Here is an 18,022-nt window from a genome sequence, read left to right as displayed (position 1 = left end):
CGCTGGAAGAGAAACTTCTCAGGAGCTTCGGAGGCTCTCTGTATTCCAACAGCCCCCCTGCCTCCCTCCCCTGTTCCAATGGCAGTCCCCTGACAGGTGGGTACCTTCAGTCTCAGCAACTACGGTATTGTTCCGTGTATAAGACAATGTTTTTTTATTGTTAAAAAATGTTACAAATTGGGGGTCGTCTTCTACACGGATAGTGCAGAGGGGGGACGGGTGATTGGTGGCAGCCGCAAGCAGGAGATTTTCAGCGGGTGGTTGTGGCAAGGCCTGCCGGTGATTGCCTGCTGCGGCAGGAATTGGGCAGGAGTTTGGCGGTGGCTGGCAGACTATTTGCGGTTTTGCCGAGGCATGTGATTGACAGCGGTGGTCAGGCGGGTGAGCGATTGTCGGCAATCCCCCCCCCCAAAAAAAACTCAACAACTACAGGAAATCTCCCCTCATTTCCTTAATTTGGAGTCTCAAAAAATAGGGGTTGTCTATACAAAAATGGGAGTGTTATACACGAAAATATACGGCACTTCATGGGTGCAAGACTTACTGGAGATGAGTTGCTGTGCTCATTAGACCTGACACTCCTGTGCAGACCCTGGTTTAGCTAATAAAGAGTTAACTCCACTTTCTTGGTGTGATTTACTGCTGGCTCACTCCTGTCATGACAGTGATAGATCTATGAACACCCCCAAATTATGCAACTATTCCTTCCAAGGGAGTACAGCCCAATTTCATCTTGCACACAATGCAATTCCTGGACCTGGGAACTGCCCTTCGCAAGGGTCTCAATCTGGTCACAATTCTGCTGAAGTTTATTAGCCCTTATCCAGAACATGACTGCATCCAAAGTACCAGTTTAGGAAACGCACAGCTTCTCCTGTTTCAGGTGTTAAAGAGAAATAGAGCTGGGTGTCTGCAGCCTACGGGATAGGAGTGAACCTGCCATAAATTGATGCCCCCAACTCCATTAGGATACTTTGGGGTCAATGGTATCTAAAGCCACTGAGAGATTCAGGAGAATCGACAGGACTGAACACGATAATCCAATGCTGCAAAAACACAACATTGTGTGGGCTTACACTGATGTAGAGAGTGTGATGTGTGTAAGCAAGCTGAATGTGTGTACACATGTGAATCTATTTTTAAATATTATTCCTTTTAAGCCAATCGCTTGCTTTTTGGAACAGATGGAGCTACTTGAAGTTGAGAGGTATCTAGGCTAATACTTCAGAAAAGCTAATTGCTCACGATTAATGTATTTTTTAAAAAAAAAACACAACATGTTTATACATGGTGTGGGAAGCATCTTCAGCCTCGAAGCCCAGACAAATAAACTTATCACCAATGGAAGAGCCATAGCTAGCCTCAGTGGCGTAGCGTGGGTTGTCAGCACCCGGGGCAAGGCAAGTAATTTGCGCCCCCTAACCCGTGGATTTGCGCCCCCTAACCCATGGATTTGCGCCCCCTAACCCATGGATTTGTGCCCCCTAACCCATGGATTTGCCCTAACCCCAGATGTTGCGCCCGGTGCGGCCGGGCCCCCCTGCACCCCCACGCTACGCCACTGGCTAGCCTTTACATTCTTTCTGCATGCAGTTAGTATAAACGGGCATGTTGCTGTCATGAGCAGGTAACATCCTTGGCACAAATGGTACAGCTTTTCTCAGAACCGATCCTGAAAGTTACAAAATGGCCGTCCTTATGGCAGATGAAGCACTGATTCTGTAGGGATACAGAGAAAAACCTGCCCCATGCTATGCAGGCTACAGCCTGTCTAGAGCCCTATAAGCCCTGGCAACAGATTTTTATGACTCTGGGAAGGCCTAGTGAGACCTCTAGGCATTTGGTGAACTTCCATTCCCACCTGCAAGCAACTTCCATGATGTGTCTGGAGAGCTAGAAATTCTAGGCAACCCTGGCTCAGGGTGGCCGTTTTCTTTGTGATATTTATCTTCTAAGTTTCACATAGGTAAAGGTAAAGGGACCCCTGACCATTAGGTCCAGTTGTGACCGACTCTGAGGTTGCGGCGCTCATCTCACTTTATTGGCCGAGGGAGCCGTCGTACAGCTTCCGGGTCATGTGGCCAGCATGACTAAGCTGCTTCTGGCGATCCAGAGCAGCGCACGGAAATGCCGTTTACCTTCCCACTGGAGCGGAACCTATTCATCTACTTGCACTCGACGTGCTTTCGAACTGCTAGGTGGGCAGGAGCTGGTCCCGAGCAACGGGATCTCACCCCGTCATGGGGATTCGAACCGCCGACCTTCTGATTGGCAAGCCCTAGGCTCTGTGTTTTAACCCACAGCGCCACCCGCGTCCCTAAGTTTCACATACATCTAGAAAATAAAATCCATTTTAACTGAGGCAGAGATGGTCTTTCAAGCAGAGTGTTCCATTATCAGGTATCTGTTCCTTCACCATGCACTGCTGCCAACCGCTTAACCCCCAGCCCCTCAAAATCAAGTCTTATTTCCTCCACAGTGCATTGGTTCTATTTAATTCCCTTTGCTCCTCCTCCATCCCCTACAAAACCTGAAAGGGCCTTTGCTCAGTGGTAGGGACTGAAATTTCTGCTTTGCATACAAATGGTCCCCAGTTCATTCTTGGCACTTCCATGTTGGATTGGGAGAGACCCATGTCTGAAATCAGCTCTCCAGGGTTTCCCAAACTTGGGTCTCCAGCTGTTTTTGGATGACAATTCCCATCATCTCTGGCCACTGGTCCTGCTAGCTAGGGGTGATGGGAGTTGTCCAAAAAAAGCTGGAGACCCAAGTTTGCAAAATCCTGGTGTAGGGCTTTGATGGCCTGACAAGACAGCTTCCTATGCAACAATCCCCAAACTTCACTCAGGAACAAATCAAGCCATTCCAGGGCATTGGAGACAGCGGGTGGCCTGTGAAGCACCACAATGATTAAGCTTCTCCTTTGCCCTTTCTGCACACAAGATGAAGGAGCTCTTCTCAAAGGCACATCTTTGAGTTGGCCTGCAAAGTCGGTGAGCCCCCAAGCCATGTGCCGCTCATCAGCCATGTATTGTGTTTGTCACTCACATACCACAATATCCCTCCCCACACACATGTACCAAATATGGCAACAAAAGCTGACTTTCTGGATATTTGGTGGGCCTGCTATGTCTGCCTGGTGAGTCACGATCATGTCAGTGGATCACAAGTTCTTCAGTTCTGCATTTTCCACGCCGTAGAGATGCACAGATGGATCTCACATCCAACCCAAACCGATGCCCCTGATCAGGCAGCAAAGACAGTTGATAGATCTCATTAGTATCAAACAGGACGACAGGGTGTTAATTAGAGAAACAGCCGCTGTAGGTATTAAGCTGCATATTAATGAGTGACCCCCTTTCCTCTGTCTTCTGCCTGCCAATTATTTATTAATTTGAGACGCGGACACACACACACACACACACACACACACACACACCTGGCTCACTGCCAGTAATAAGGCACTGATCTTGCTCCTGAAGCATGCTCAATCCCATTTCATATCTATCTTGTGCCCAAAGTCACATTGCACTTTTTCTAGTGCCAAAGGGTAAGGAGAGGCTTAAACTTGGGAAGTAAAACCATACCAATTACGTATATAAATATAATGAGCTTGAAAGAGGAAGACGAGCAACTCAGTTTGCTTTTCACTGAGGTCCATATTAAAGGTAAAGGTAAAGGTAGCCCTGACTGTTAAGTCCAGTCGCGGACGACTCTGGGGTTGCGGCGCTCATCTTGCTCTATAGGCCAAGGGAGCTGGCCTTTGTCTGCAGACAGCTTCCAGGTCATGTGGCCAGCATGACTAATGGCGAACTAGAGCGGGGAACGGAAACACAGTTTACCTTCCCACCGGAGCGCTACCTATTTATCTACTTGCACTTTGATGTGCTTTTGAACTGCTAGGTGGGCAGGAGCAGGGACCAAGCAACGGGAGCTCACCCCATCGCGGGGATTCGAACCGCTGACCTTCTGATCGGCAAGCCCTAGGCTCTGCGGTTTAGACCAAAGCACCACCCACATCCCAGAGGCAAACCTGAATTTGCCCCAAGTACTGTATATGGTATTTATGTTACAGATAGTGTGGAGCTACAGCCAGTTCTTGCCTATGTCTGCAAACCTGTATCTGGTGCACTTTTTCTATTTAGCTATACACCTAAAACCTATAATGTTTTAAGAGGCCCTCGAGGCTCTATGAAGAAAGAGACCCCCGAAAAACAATGTGTTATAGAAGCACCACCACGGCTATGGGATCAGTCTTGACTTGTGAGCAGCCCCACAACCAGACGCCAAACCAGGTGGAAGGAAGAAGTGAGATTTCCACTATAGCCACTATATTCCCATTGGCCAAGAGCACAGTTATCAGTATGTGAATTGCAGGTCTCCAATGCAAAGATAAAGCCAGCATGGCAGGAGCTTTCCCCAGCTCTTCCTGAAGCCCAATTCTGGCTGGGCTAAGAGGCACAGTGCCAATTCACCTCCTAGTACAATAAATACAATATAAGGAGCTGCTACTATCACATAGTAACATCCAAATATTAAGGTATTCAGAAACTGAATGATTCAATCCACACTCAAAAAGTACTGGTTTAAACATTTTTGGTACAATAACTAGAATTATGGAGATTTTTGTACTTTGATCCTCCCAAAGTCTTCATGGAGGCTCTGTACATGACTTAACAGCCCTCAAGTAACGGATGACACCAGGACAAGGAGGGATATTAAAAACATTTAGCCCTTCTATCACTGCAGATGGTGACAGCAGACACAAAATCAAAAGATGCCTGATTCTTGGGAGAAAACCTGGACAGCATCTTAAAAAGCAGAGACATCACCTGGCCGACAAAGGTCCTTATTGTTAAAGCTATGGTTTTCCCAGTAGTGATGTATGGAATTGGGAGCTGGACCACAAAGAAGGCTCATCGCCGAAGAACTGATGCTTTTGAATTATGGTGTTGGAGGAGACTCTTGAGAGTCCCATGGACTGCAAGAAGATCAAACCTATCCATTCTGAAGGAAATCAGCCCTGAGCGCTCACTGGAAGGACAGATCCTGAAGCTGAGGCGCCAATACTTTGGCCACCTCATGATAAGAGAAGACTCCCTGGAAAAGACCCTGATGTTGGGAAAGATTGAGGGCACTGTTCTTGAAGCTACCAACATGAGTTTGACCAAACCGCGTGAAGCAGTGGAAGACAGGAATGCCTGGTGTGCTCTGGTCCATGGGGTCATGGAGTGTCGGACACGACTAAACAACTAAACAACAACAACAACAACTTTTAGAAAACAGGACTTTACTAACCTGGTCAGGAAGGCCCCGATTAAACAATTTTTGGTGGGGAAGGGATAAAACAACCTGCACCAATTAAGTAAAACACGTGAATTCCAAAAAAATCTAGAGATGGGAATTTGATGATGAGAATTACATGCCCTCCAGCCACGTCCTTTGCAAAGTGCAGCCACAGGAGAATTTGAGGGGAGGAGTGTTCTAAGTTACCTTCTCGGCAAAGCCCAACCCTGCACCCTGTGTGAACTGACTGCGCACTCCATCATGCCACTAGATTTCTTTGCAATCTGCAAGGAATTCAAGGCAGGTGCAGAGAGGCATCTTGGCAGGCACTGATGTGTGAAAAGTGCTCTTCCCCAACCTCTGCCTTACACCTCAGTTGCTAGTTCTGTCAAATGCTAATCAACATTGCAGGCCAACCAGCCAATGCCGACAAATAGCACCAGTCAAAATACTGACATAGTGAAATCAAACATCGGTGGGCACTTTAAAAAGACAGAGATCCAGTGTTTGGATAATATTTGAGCCTCCAGAAAATGGCTGGAGAACACTCGACTTCAAAACGTGCAGTGAAAAATTTCCAGACCTTTTTTTTTTTTTTTTTTTTTTTTTGCAGGGAGGAATTAAGTCAGCTCTACAATTGACACTTTGGCCAAGCCCTTTCCCTGACAGCTGATCTCTACCATTTGATGGTGTCTTGAATCCGGCATGAGACCAAGCAGCTGAGGTGGCAAAGGAGCAGAACTGTTATACTGCCACTTGAAAAGGAAGCCTTGGGGGCCGGTCCCATTTACTCCAGAATGAGGCAAGGCCCTGACAAATTTCAGCCTGTCCTTACCTGCCTGCTTGCTTTGTTGTATCCAGTTGGGGCAGCTCCGCCTGGCATGAAGGACCAGATAGTCATTTGGACTCACAGGTGTCCATGAAAGTGCAGGTCAATTCTGCGTCTAGGGCAGCTGTGTACTAGCTGCATCTTGTCCGCAGTCTGAAACCCTACCTGCCCGCAGACTGTCAGAGTGGTGCATGCTCTAGTTATCTCCCACTTGGACTACTGCAATGCGCTCTATGTGGAGCTACCTTTGAAGGTGACCTGAAAACTGCAACTAATCCAGAATGTGGCAGCTAGACTGGTGACTGGAAGTGGCCGCTGAAACCATATAACACCAGCCCTGAAAGACCTACATTGGCTCCCAGTACGTTTCCGAGCACAATTCAAAGTGTTGGTGCTGACCTTTAAATTCCTAAACAGCCTCGGCCCAGTATACCTGAAGGAGCGTCTCCACCCCCCATGTTCAGCACTGAGGTCCAATGCCGAGGGCCTTCTGGTGGTTCCCTCACTGCAAGAAGCAAAGTTACAGGGAACCAGACAGAGGGCCTTCTCGGCAGCGGCGCCCGCCCTGTGGAACGCCCTCCCATCAGATGTTAAGGAAATAAACAACTATCTGACTTTTAGAAGACTTCTGAAGGCAACCCTATATCGGGAAATTTTTAATGCCTAATGTTTTACAATTTTTTGTGTGTTGTAAACCGCCCAGAGTGGCTAGGGGAACCCAGCCAGCTGGGTGGAGTATAAATAATAAGGTTGTTGTTGTTGTTGTTGTTGTTGTTGTTAAGTCACTGGCTCTGCCTTCACTGAGTGCCTTGTTAGAATTCCTGCTCCATAATTGCAGTCATGGGATTGTTGTCTATCACATGATGGTATATGTTTTGACTCCACAGAGTGGGAAGTGACGGAGACAGGATGTTTGTGTTACTGTGTTCCGTGAAGTGGGACTATTGTCCTTTGTTCTTTCTCTCTTTGCGGTCTGACGCTAGAGAGAGGGAGCCATGTTGCAGTGCTCTGTGTGTGTTTATATGTAAATAAAGTAGTTTAGCCAAAATGCTGAGGTCTGTTACGCATGACACGCAAACTCTGCGGATCCCTAAGTGTGCCGGCGTCGGTTGGCGTTGCTGTGATGTTTGGGCTGAAGAAAGCTTTTGAAGCTCCTGAACGAAAGACCAGGAGGGAGAGAACATGCCAGTCGGGCATGTGTCTCTACCAGGGTCCTACTCGAGTGTAGGCTGAGCTCCCAGCATTCTGTCCTACCATTCCCAAGGTACACCAGCTGCCAGTGGGAGGAAATGCCCAAAGAGAATTTTTGCCTGTGTCTTGCTTGGGAGAAGCAGCTGAGCTGCCCCATGAAAGGGGGGTCCTTTGGGGTTGAGGGCTGTGCTGAGGTCAACTGCAAAGCCCCGGAGGCCACACGAAGCCACAAGGCTTCTGTCTAATATTAATGTGTGTGTATATGTATATATTCACAACCCCTGTTTAAAAGAGTCGACACGGTCTCCAGGGGTTGAGAAATGCAAGTTCCCAGTTGCCTAGCAATGCTTGACGATGGGTGGGGTGGGGTGGGGGTGTTCAGGAGCAACTCTATTTGTTCTCCGGCGCAATTAGGGAGAGGGGGCTCTTTCCCCCCTTCTGCTCAAGGCTTGACTTATTCCAGGCAAAGCTGCCATGGAGACTGTCTCTTGCTTGGCAGCTAACGTCAACGCAAGCAGACAGATTCCATGGCATCCTCGGAAAGGTTTCTCGAAGGGGGGAATCAATCCCACCAGAGCATTTAGACCACGCCAATCCCACCTTCCAGAAAGCTGCCAAGTTGAGAATGGCACCCAACCCAACCCCGCCACCCACTTCGGGTTATGGGAGGTCTGTGACCAGGATCCCGTGCGTGCCTTTTTGCAATCAAAGAAGATGCCAGGAGGGCAGTTATGAATCAGGATTGTGGTGCTGAGAGAGAAGGGCACTTACCCTTTTTCTACACACACCATTTTCCCAACTGAACTCCCTTCTACTAAAGCTGCCATTTGCCCTGCAGGGAAAAACAAAACAGGGTTCATGGGTACTTGTATGTTTCCCCCTGCAGATCAAACAACAACTTTATTGAAGCGTAATCTTTCAGAAATCATTATATAGGGTGGAATTCAATGCCATGCTATTAGGAACATTTCAGCCCACCAGACAGTATGACCCACCCCCCCTCTGCCCACCTGTATGCTGTTCTGGGGTTTCTCTTGACCCCCTCCTTGAGCCAATTTGGAGGGGGGGAGATGGATTGAAGTCCTTGCACAGGCTTCTGCTGACAGAGCTTCTTAGGTGAATCCCAACTACAGCATATTAATTATCAATTTATTAGCATGTAATATATCCTATGTATATTATAGAACTATAGCAAACATCCTATATACAAATGGCAAACTCAATTCTCTCAATATGGATCCTTATAGAAGCAAAATGGCTGGAAGAAATTTAAAGTATACCTTCAGAAATATTGTAAAATTAATGAATGTTAAATTTATGTTTGGATTGGCAATAAGTGGTAATTAGCAACAAAAGTTAACAAGAATATGTAAAAAATGAACTGATAAATGGACGAAAATATTGAGTTATAATATGCTATGATATAGAGTTAAGATAAATGAAAAAGGGTAAGAATTTGCTGAATTGATTATGTAAATGGGAATACAAAAGGGGGAGGTGTGAGGAGGTCAAGGAAACAAGCATATGAACTTAAAGATATCAAAAAATGGATTTGTTTTTTAATTTTTTCCTAACTATTTGTTTTTTGTATTTTGTATTTTTTTTTCTTGTTTGTTTTTCTATGAATTTTTGTATTTTTCTTTGTTTTCTTTTTTCATTTTTTACCTTTCTCTGTGGTTCTTTCATTCTGTAAATCTCTGTTTTTTGTAAAATCCCAATAAATATTAAAAAAAATATATATATAGAAGCAAAATGGAATGCCATCCCCCCACAGACAGGATATATTAATAGGCTTGGGCATGCCAAAAGGCTTGAGGTGCAACAATATTTAGGAAAGCAAGTCCTAAGTTTGTGTAAACACTAAAGCAGCTCAAAGCAGCTCTTCAGTCCCCTCATTTCTCCTTTGCCTGTCTTCCAATGATCAGCCAGCATGGACAGTCCTTAGACAGTCCTTAGACTGTCCATGCTGGCTGATCATTGGAAGACAGGCAAAGGAGAAATGAGGGGACTGAAGAGCTGTGGCTGACTGGACCCCTGATCAGGAACATTTGGGGGGGGCGGTGTTTGTATGTGTGTGTAAAATACTCTTCCCGTCCCTTATGAAGCTGGCTGTGCTGTCTCCAAAGCCTTCCAAGAGTTGAGTGCATTAGATTAAGGTTACCAGATTTTTTTTCAATGAATCCGGGGACACTTTTCAACTTCCTACTAAATACGTAGATGGATTTTGTCAGGGAAGTGATTTGTAAATCCGGGGACTGTCCCCAGGAAACAGGGACATCTGGTAACCTTGCATTAGATCAGATCAGAACTCAAATCCATCCAGCCTGGGAAATGTTTTGCATTTTTTTGTCCGTTTGTTTGTTTCAAAATGGGAGCATAGGGCACCAAAACATTCTGAGCCCTGCCCTCACAATGCAAAAAGTGGCAGATTCAACCCTTGGCATCTCCAGGTAGGGCTAAGAAATCCCTGGAGAGCCCCTGCCAGTCTGTGCAGACAACATATACCAAGCTAGCTGGCCCAATGGTCGGATTCAGTAGAAGGCAGCTTCTGGTGCTCTTAGAAAGCTGTGGATGGAGCTTCAACTTCACCCTGAAGATGTTGTCCAGCTGCCATATTTTTGGCACAGCTTTCTTCGAGATCACTGACCCCAGGTTGAGTGCAGACAGAGAAGACTGGGTGGGGAGATGTGAACAAGAGTTGCATTTTGATGTGATGTCCACATTGGTCGAGGGACGCGGGTGGCACTGTGGTCTAAACCACAGAGCCTAGGGCTTGCTGATCAGAAGGTCGGTGGTTTGAATCCCCGCAACGGGGTGAGCTCCCGTTGCTCGGTCCCAGCTCCTGCCCACCTAGCAGTTCGAAAGCACATCAAAGTGCAAGTAGATAAATAGGTACCACTCCGGCAGGAAGGTAAACGGCGTTTCCATGCGCTGCTCTGGTTCGCCAGAAGCGGCTTACTCATGCTGGCCACATGACCTGGAAGCCGTACGCAGGCTCCCTCGGCCAGTAAAGCGAGATGAGCACCACAACCCCAGAGTTGGTCACGACTGGACCTAATGCTCAGGGGTCCCCTTTACCTTTACCTTTACCACATTGGTCAGGCACTGAAATGAAGAAGCTCAGAGAACTGTAGAGTTGGGAAGACTCCAAACGGTCATACCTCCTGTGATGCTGCAGGTTATCATCTGAAAACAAGGAGTTATCCTCCAGTGACTTCTTGCTCCCTCCAGGCATTATTAAAATTTATTGCATGCTCTTCTACTCAAAATGCAAGGCATCACACAATAAAATCAGGTAAGTACGCAGGAAGCTGCCTTAAACCAAGCCAGACCATTGGTTCATCCAGGTCACTATTATCAACACTGACTGCCACAGTCACTCCAGGTTTTGGGGCAGCCCTGCCTGAATTTGACCAGGAATGAACAGGGGATAATTTGCATGTAAGGCATGTGCTGTACAAAAAGTAGAACTTAACAATCCAAATACTGAATAAACATATTGTGACTCCGTAGCAACAGTAATATCAAGCAAAGCCAGATGGCCCACGCTGGTGAAAGAACTCTCTCCCATACAAACAGTCAAGTTGGAATTACTGTATTTTTCGCTCCATAAGACACACTTTTTTCTTCCTAAAAAGTAAGGGGAAATGTCTGTGCGTCTTATGGAGTGAATGCGTGGTCCCTGGAGCCGAATTGCCCAGGGGCAAAAAGCAGATCATGCTTTTTTTTCTTTTTCTTTTTCTTTTTTGAAAAGAGGGAAGTGGGTGTTGGAACAAAGCCGCTGATCGTTTGCTGATCAGGGAGAGAGATAAGGGATGCTAGAGATAAAGGAAGCTGCCTGGGAGGGGGGAGGTAAAGACAGCAAACTTGCAAAGGGCGGAAACAGGAAGACTAAAGCAATAAGGAGTGAAATTAGAAGAAAAGGAGGAGCAAAAAACTGCTCCAGCTAAGGAAAAGACACTAAGGCAAACAAGAGGGAAGAGAGTGTTGAAAGGAAACAGCTGATCGGTGGGATCGGAAGAGAGATAAGGGACTTAGCAGAGGCTGCCTGGGAGCGGGGAGGTAAAAGCCCATGGATCCTCAGGATTTTTACATTGGGTCACCCCAAATTCACCATCAGATCACATAGCATGTCCATTGCTACAGCCTGCACCAAAAAAATCGCACACCCACTGTTTCCTGGGGCTGCAATGGTGCAAAAATGTGGTTACAAAATATGGATCCACATGGATCCTCAGGATTTTTGCATTGGGTCACCCCAAATTCACCATCAGATCACATGTCTGTGGCCACAGCATGAACCACAAAAATCATACATCTACTGTTTCATTCATAATATTTTTTTTCTTGTTTTCCTCCTCTAAAAACTAGGTGCGTCTTATGGTCAGGTGCATCTTATGGTGCAAAAAATATGGTGAATGGTGACATGGCCTCTTCCCCACACTCCCAGGCAGCACCAGTTCAGCTACTGGGAAGGACTGGGCAAGATGCCATCCAAAACCGGTTTGAAATCTGTATCATGATATCAGTTTCATAGTTTTTAACCTGGCAATATATTGCAAATCATGAGGTGTGCATGTACGTGCTATGCAAAAATCACAATGTGGGGGAAACCATGAAACCAGCCAACGTTTCTACATAGCTCCATTCTCAGTTCAGACACTGATATACAGTACTTTTTTCTAGAAAAAAGAGGTGCCAGAACTCAACATGAACACCTCCCTTGTTCTCTTATAACGGCAATGATGCCCACCTGAGAAGTGCCAGAACTGAGTTCCAACGAGTTCAGGATGAAAAAAAAGCCCTGGTGAGATATTAAAATATCACAATATTTAGCTGGTGATATATCACGATGTAGAAAACCAGGTATCACCCAGCTCTAATGTAGTCATACCTTGGAAGCCGAACGCCTTGGCACCCATAAGTTTTGGCTCCCAAACACCGCAAACCTGGAAGTGAGTGTTCTGGTTTGCAAATGTTCTTTGGAACCTGAACGTCTGGCGTGGTTTCCGCGGCTTCCGATTGGCTGCAGGAGCTTCCTTCAGCCAATCGGAAGCCACACCTTGGTTTCCAAACATTTTGGAAGTCGAAGGGACTTCCAGAACGGATTCCGTTCGACTTCTGAGGTACGACTGTACTGAGAAGGCCCTGCTCCAAGCCACCACCAAATCTCACCTCTGGAAAGGAGGGGACAAAGAGCCCATTTCCCTGCCAATCTCAGAGGATGGGGAGGAACAGTCTGTGACCTCGGCCATGTACTTACTCCCACTCCTTCCGCCTCGCCTGCGGCGTGCTCTGCATCTTGTGGGCTTCGTGCGCCTTGATGATATCCCGCTGTTCAATCAGGCCCCCTCGCCGGCGCTTGATGACTTCTGGGCTCACAGGGATGAGTTGGCTCTGCCCCACATCCAACGTGCTGCCGCCCTCCAACCCCAAGCTGGATTCCCTCTCCTGGGAGCGCAGTTCGTAGAGGCCGTCGAAGCTGGTGGTGCGCGAGACGAGCGTGTCCGTCAAGGTCTCCGGCTCCAGCAGGCTGCAGGACTGAGCAGGCTGCATCAAACCCAGCCGGTGCTTCCGCCATGCTTCTTCCTCCGGCAGGGCCAGCATGCACCTCTGCGAGTCGCTGTCCAGTTCAGGGCTGCTGCCGGGAGGGTAAGAGCCTGATTCGGGGAGCATGTGAGCGCTGAGAGAGCATGTGCCAAGGCTGAACATCATGGACGCCGCTGCAGAACATCACTCTAGGAACAAGGAACAGAAGGACAAGAAGAGTTACCAGCAGAATTCTTTTTTGGGACCTGTTTTGAGCGGGGGGTGATTCAGGTTGCAGAACTGGAAGTGGACGCTGCCCTCTTTATAAATTGTCTCCCTCAAAAAATATCAACACAAAGCAGAAAAATAACCATGGATCAAGGCCCTGTTGGGTTGAAATGCCACAGTCATTACCCAGCAGCTCCAGTAGGGTCATATGAAATGTTCTCTAGCCTGCAAGGGTTAGGAGAGGACATACATAGGTTAAGGCACACACACACTACAAATGTAGTTGGGCACAGAATTTGTATCCCACGTACCATGTTTTGCATGCAAAAGAGCTCAAGTTCAACCCCCTGGCATCTCGCCAGAGTAGTGCATGCTCTAGTTATCTCCCGCTTGGACTACTGCAATGCGCTCTACGTGGGACTACCTTTGAAGATGACCAGGAAACTACAATTAATCCCAGAAGGCGGCAGCTAGAGTGATGACTGGAAGTGGCTGCCGAGACCATATAACACCGTTCCTGAAAGACCAACATTGGCTCCCAGTACATTTCTGCAAGTTTCAACTCAGAAAGCAGTATTCAGTCATCAGTACCACGCGTACCAAAAGGAATGATTGTGAAAATAAGAAATAGGGGCACAGGGCATATTTTGCCCTCACTCAGCGCACCACATCACCAAAATCTGCCCCTGTCCCATTTGGGCAAGTAAGAAGCATTATCAGTGGAAATGTCGTATATTATCATTTATAGAGCAAGTTGCTTTCTTGTGGGACTATGTATGGCTCCTTCAAGTCAACTGCACCTGCAGCTTTTACTCCTCCAATTAAGTTATCTGGAGGAACACTGTCTACCAAGAGGGAGGAAGAAACAGATTATGACACACCAACCTCTTATCAGGGTTCAGTGAATTTGTGAAGGGACTATGTGGCCTGGATCACACCTTCTCCCCACCAGAACCACAAAAAACACCTTTGTACATCCCACTGTATGTTTTCTGTGCCTGATGAACGGCAGGATTTTCCAACTCTCGGAGAGAGGTGACTCAGGGAGTTCAATAGCCTTTTCTAACATGGATTTGGGGTGTGAGGGGGGAGAAAATGGATCTGTGGGAGCCGAACTGAATCTTATCAGATGTGTTTTTGTGCTTAAGTGAGTTTCAATTCAGCGGGTGAGATAGGAGTTTCGCAAGGCACAGCCACAGAACAACACTAGGCAAGGAAATTAATGTGTACACAAGCCAATCCAAATATGGGTCAAGCAAAAGTGTGGATAAGCCCTAGTCTGGGTCCATTAAACATAGCTGGATACAGCATATCATCATCATCACCACCATTAATAAGTCATAAGGTGATTAGCATGTCACCTTTCGATTATCAGAAATGACAAAAATTTAGTTGGGGGAGGCAAAGGATGGGGCCGCAGACCCCCAGGTGTGTTCCACAGACCCCTAATTGTCAACCAATGATCTAGTCCAACCCCTTACAGTGCAGGAATATGCAGCTGCCCCATATGGGTATCGAACCTGCAACCAACAATCTAAGCAGCTGAGCTACCATTTCCCCCATGCTTCCATAGACAGCCCCAACACTGGTGGGGTCCTCTGTTGATGCAAAACCTTCCGATTGGTTGATGCAAAACCTTCTGAAAACCTTCTGATCTGTTGATGCAAAACCTTCCGGGGGAAAAATAGCACCCTACAATAAAGAGTTCCAGCAGTGAACATATAAATTCAAGTTTGATGAAGTGGTCAGTTAAATCAGGCGACCTGGAACAAAACTTTCCTAACATTTCCCAGCGATAGTTGCTTACTCCCTTACTGGTGCCTCTCTGCTCACTGACACAAACGTTGAAAGGTGCAAGATGGTATCTCAAGCAGTAGGTGGTGCTGTACCTCAAGATACAAAGCTCTCCCCTGTTACCTGCAGCGTTTGTTTTGGTTCTTGTGTACTGTGGGATCTCATTCCCCCACCTGAGCACATTTGCAGGGACAACACTGTTAATGAGTCAGCAGGTTTTGGAATGAAGTGGGACAGAATGACTCTTTGCGGCATTTGAGCAGATTTTTAATGCAATGGAGTAAGGAGCAAGGAGCATGAATCTAGCAGGACTCCTCTGAGCAATAAGGCAGCTTTCCACCAAAGGAAGCCATGGAACTAAACCAGATCAGCCATATGGTCCAACTAGCTCCTCTGCATGAAGACCAGAAGGCTCCTGGTTCAAGTCCCCGGTTGTGTCTGCAGGTGGGTGGAATGCAGTCCAGGAATTCCTTGGCAGAGAACACAATACAGGAAAGGTTACTTAGAAGTTTGAGGGTGGTGGGTGCTGCCATAGTCTGTTTCCCAAAGTGCAGAGATCGGCAATACAGCCCCAAAGACCTCACAACCTTTTTCGGTAGAATGAAATGTCACCGCTCTCCGGAGCCTCATCAGCTAACTTGACATCCCTCCCCTGTTCATCTTTCAGACATCCAGTCTGCACATTTTAGCATGTGGAATCAGGAGTCATTGTAAATGAGGGTGGCTCCTAACTTAACTCAAAAGCACAAGTGGAACAAGACCCAAAGGATAACACTGATATGCCAGTCTCACTGTCACCACTTTTACTGTCTATTAGGTAATGTCTAGGGATGCTCCACTGGTGAGGAAGGAATCTTATCGTACTGATGTCCCTTTGCTGCATCTTCATCATGAAAAAGCTCATTCAGAGGTCTCACCCTCCCTTCTTCCCCAAAGCAACCATTGGGAGGACAGGGAGGAATGAGGGAGGTGGTCAACCCACAATTTGAGCAGTGCCGTTTTTAACTCCCCCTTAATCCTGCTGTTGGGACGTGGGTGGCGCTGTGGTCTAAACCACAGAGCCTAGGACTTGCCGATCAGAAGGTCAGCGGTTCGAATCCCCGCAACGGGGTGAGCTCCTGTTGCTCAGTCCCTGCTCCTGCCAACCTAGCAGTTCGAAAACACGCCAAAGTGCAAGTAGATAAATAGGTACCACTCTGGTGGGAAAGTAAACGGCGTTTCTGTGTGCTGGTCTGGTTCGCCAGAAGCGGCTTAGTCATGCTGGCCACATGACCCGGAAGCTGTACGCCGGCTCCCTCGGCCAGTAAAGCGAGATGAGCGCCGCAACCCCAGAGTCGGTCACGACTGGACCTAATGGTCAGGGGTCGGGTCCCTTTACCCTTTACCTAATCCTGCTGCATTATCAGCCACAAAGCAGTACACTTTAGCAGTGTGGTGGTGGGGTGTTACTGTTTCAAGCATGGTTCCACAGGGCTAGCCAGGTCCCTCGTTTCATCTCTACAGAAAAGAATCAACAGACACAAAGATGACACCATGAATTGCAGTATTCAAAAAAACTGCAGGGAGGGGGGTGGCACAACACTTTGACTGCCCAGGACACTCCAAAAAATGACCACCTTCAGGTCAGTTGCAAAGAAACTGCCAAAGGGAACTGCTGAATTTCAACAGATCAAGAAGCTGGGCGCTATCACTTGTTGATTGAATTGGTACAACTGTTTGTGTCAATTGCCTTACCTATGCCAGGATGTCTGCAGTATCAACAAGCGTTTTGCAAATTGCCTTTGTTAGCTCCATAATTCCTACTCCCTCTGTATTTTCTGCAATTCATTTCTCTTTGACCTCACCATTTACAATTCCCATGCCCAAAAATAGCACCATACAGTGGTACCTCGGGTTAAGAACTTAATTCATTCTGGAGGTCCGTTCTTAACCTGAAAATGTTCTTAACCTGAGGTACCACTTTAGCTAATGGGGCCTCCCACTGCCACCACACGATTTCTGTTCTCATCCTGAAGCAAAGTTCTTAACCCGAGGTAATGTTTCTTGGTTAGCGGAGTCTGTAACCCGAAGCGTCTGTAACCTGAAGCGTCTGTAACCTGAGGTACCACTGTACTTGTAACTCATGCATTTAAAGAAGTGGACCATGCTCCATAGAAGCTTATGCTATAATAGGTTTGTTAGACTTTAAGGAGACACAAGTCTACTTTGTCATATTTGTTGTGGTGGTTGTTGGGTGGGGGCGGGTGGGCCATCATATTCACCACGATCAGAACTTTATATTGCTTCTTGTGTTGATATGGGTTTGTTATTTTTGTAGAAGTCTGCTAGGAGGTATAAACCTTTGGCTTGCCAGGTTTTTATCTGGAGGTTTTGTGCTACATGGTGGAATAGTGGGTGGTGTGCCAGGGGGTTAGTGGGGATGGGGTTGGGGACAGTCTACCTGCGTCTTCCTTCCATGCTTTAAGCATGGCCTGTGTGAACCTGTTTAGTGTTGTGGGGATTTTCCTTAGCTTGTTTGGGAGGAATGGGCATGCTGTGGTGGAGGTATTTTCGATTATGTCTCTCTGCAGGCGTACCCATCGTTTAGCCTTGCCTTCTAGAATGCATAGGGACACGGGTGGTGTTGTGGTCTAAACCGCTGAGCCTCTTGGGCTTGCCAATCAGAAGGTCAGCAGTTTAAATCCCCACGACAGGGTGAGCTCCTGTTGCTCGGTCCCTGCTCCTGACAACCTTGCAGTTCAAAAGTATGCCAAAAAAGTGCAAGTAGATAAATAGGGAAGGTAAACGGCGTTGCCATGCACTGCTTTGGTTCACCAGAAGCAGCTTAGTCATGCCGGCCACATGACCGGGAAAAACTGTCTGTGGTCAAACGCCGGCTCCCTCGGCCTGTAAAGTGAGATGAGCGCTGCAACCCCAGAGTCGTCTGCAACTGGACTTAACTGTCAGGGGTCCTTTACCTTTTACCTTTTTCTAGGATGTATGGGATTATGTGGCACACTTGGTTGGCAATGTAGCATAGTTCTATGTTGGGGATTCCCCACCCTCCTACTGTGGAGGGTAGGTGTAGGTATTTGGGGTTTATTCCTGGGGTTTTTGTGTGAGAAGATTAACGGGTGTAGTTTTTTCTGCCATTTATGGGGGGGATCCAGACTGGGGGGGGGGGGT

At 47.2% G+C, this 18,022-nt stretch overlaps 1 protein-coding gene across 3 annotated transcripts in view; it reads right to left on the bottom strand.

Moving 5' to 3' along the window:
• The window catches only part of CACNA1E (calcium voltage-gated channel subunit alpha1 E), a 494,249-nt gene that overhangs the window by 367,709 nt on the left and 108,518 nt on the right, over positions 1-18,022 (bottom strand). For all 3 annotated transcript variants that reach the window (XM_083621522.1, XM_083621521.1, XM_083621523.1), the window contains exon 2: positions 12,570-13,044. In XM_083621522.1, the coding sequence (XP_083477648.1) occupies positions 12,570-13,021 (452 nt within the window). In that variant the 5' untranslated portion in view covers positions 13,022-13,044. The remainder of the gene's footprint in view (positions 1-12,569; positions 13,045-18,022) is intronic.

The sequence above is a fragment of the Podarcis filfolensis genome (assembly GCF_964270895.1).
Source record: "Podarcis filfolensis genome assembly, chromosome: 6".
Lineage (NCBI taxonomy): Eukaryota > Metazoa > Chordata > Lepidosauria > Squamata > Lacertidae > Podarcis > Podarcis filfolensis.
Note: the sequence above shows the minus strand (reverse complement) of the source record. Positions and strands in the feature narration are given on the sequence as shown.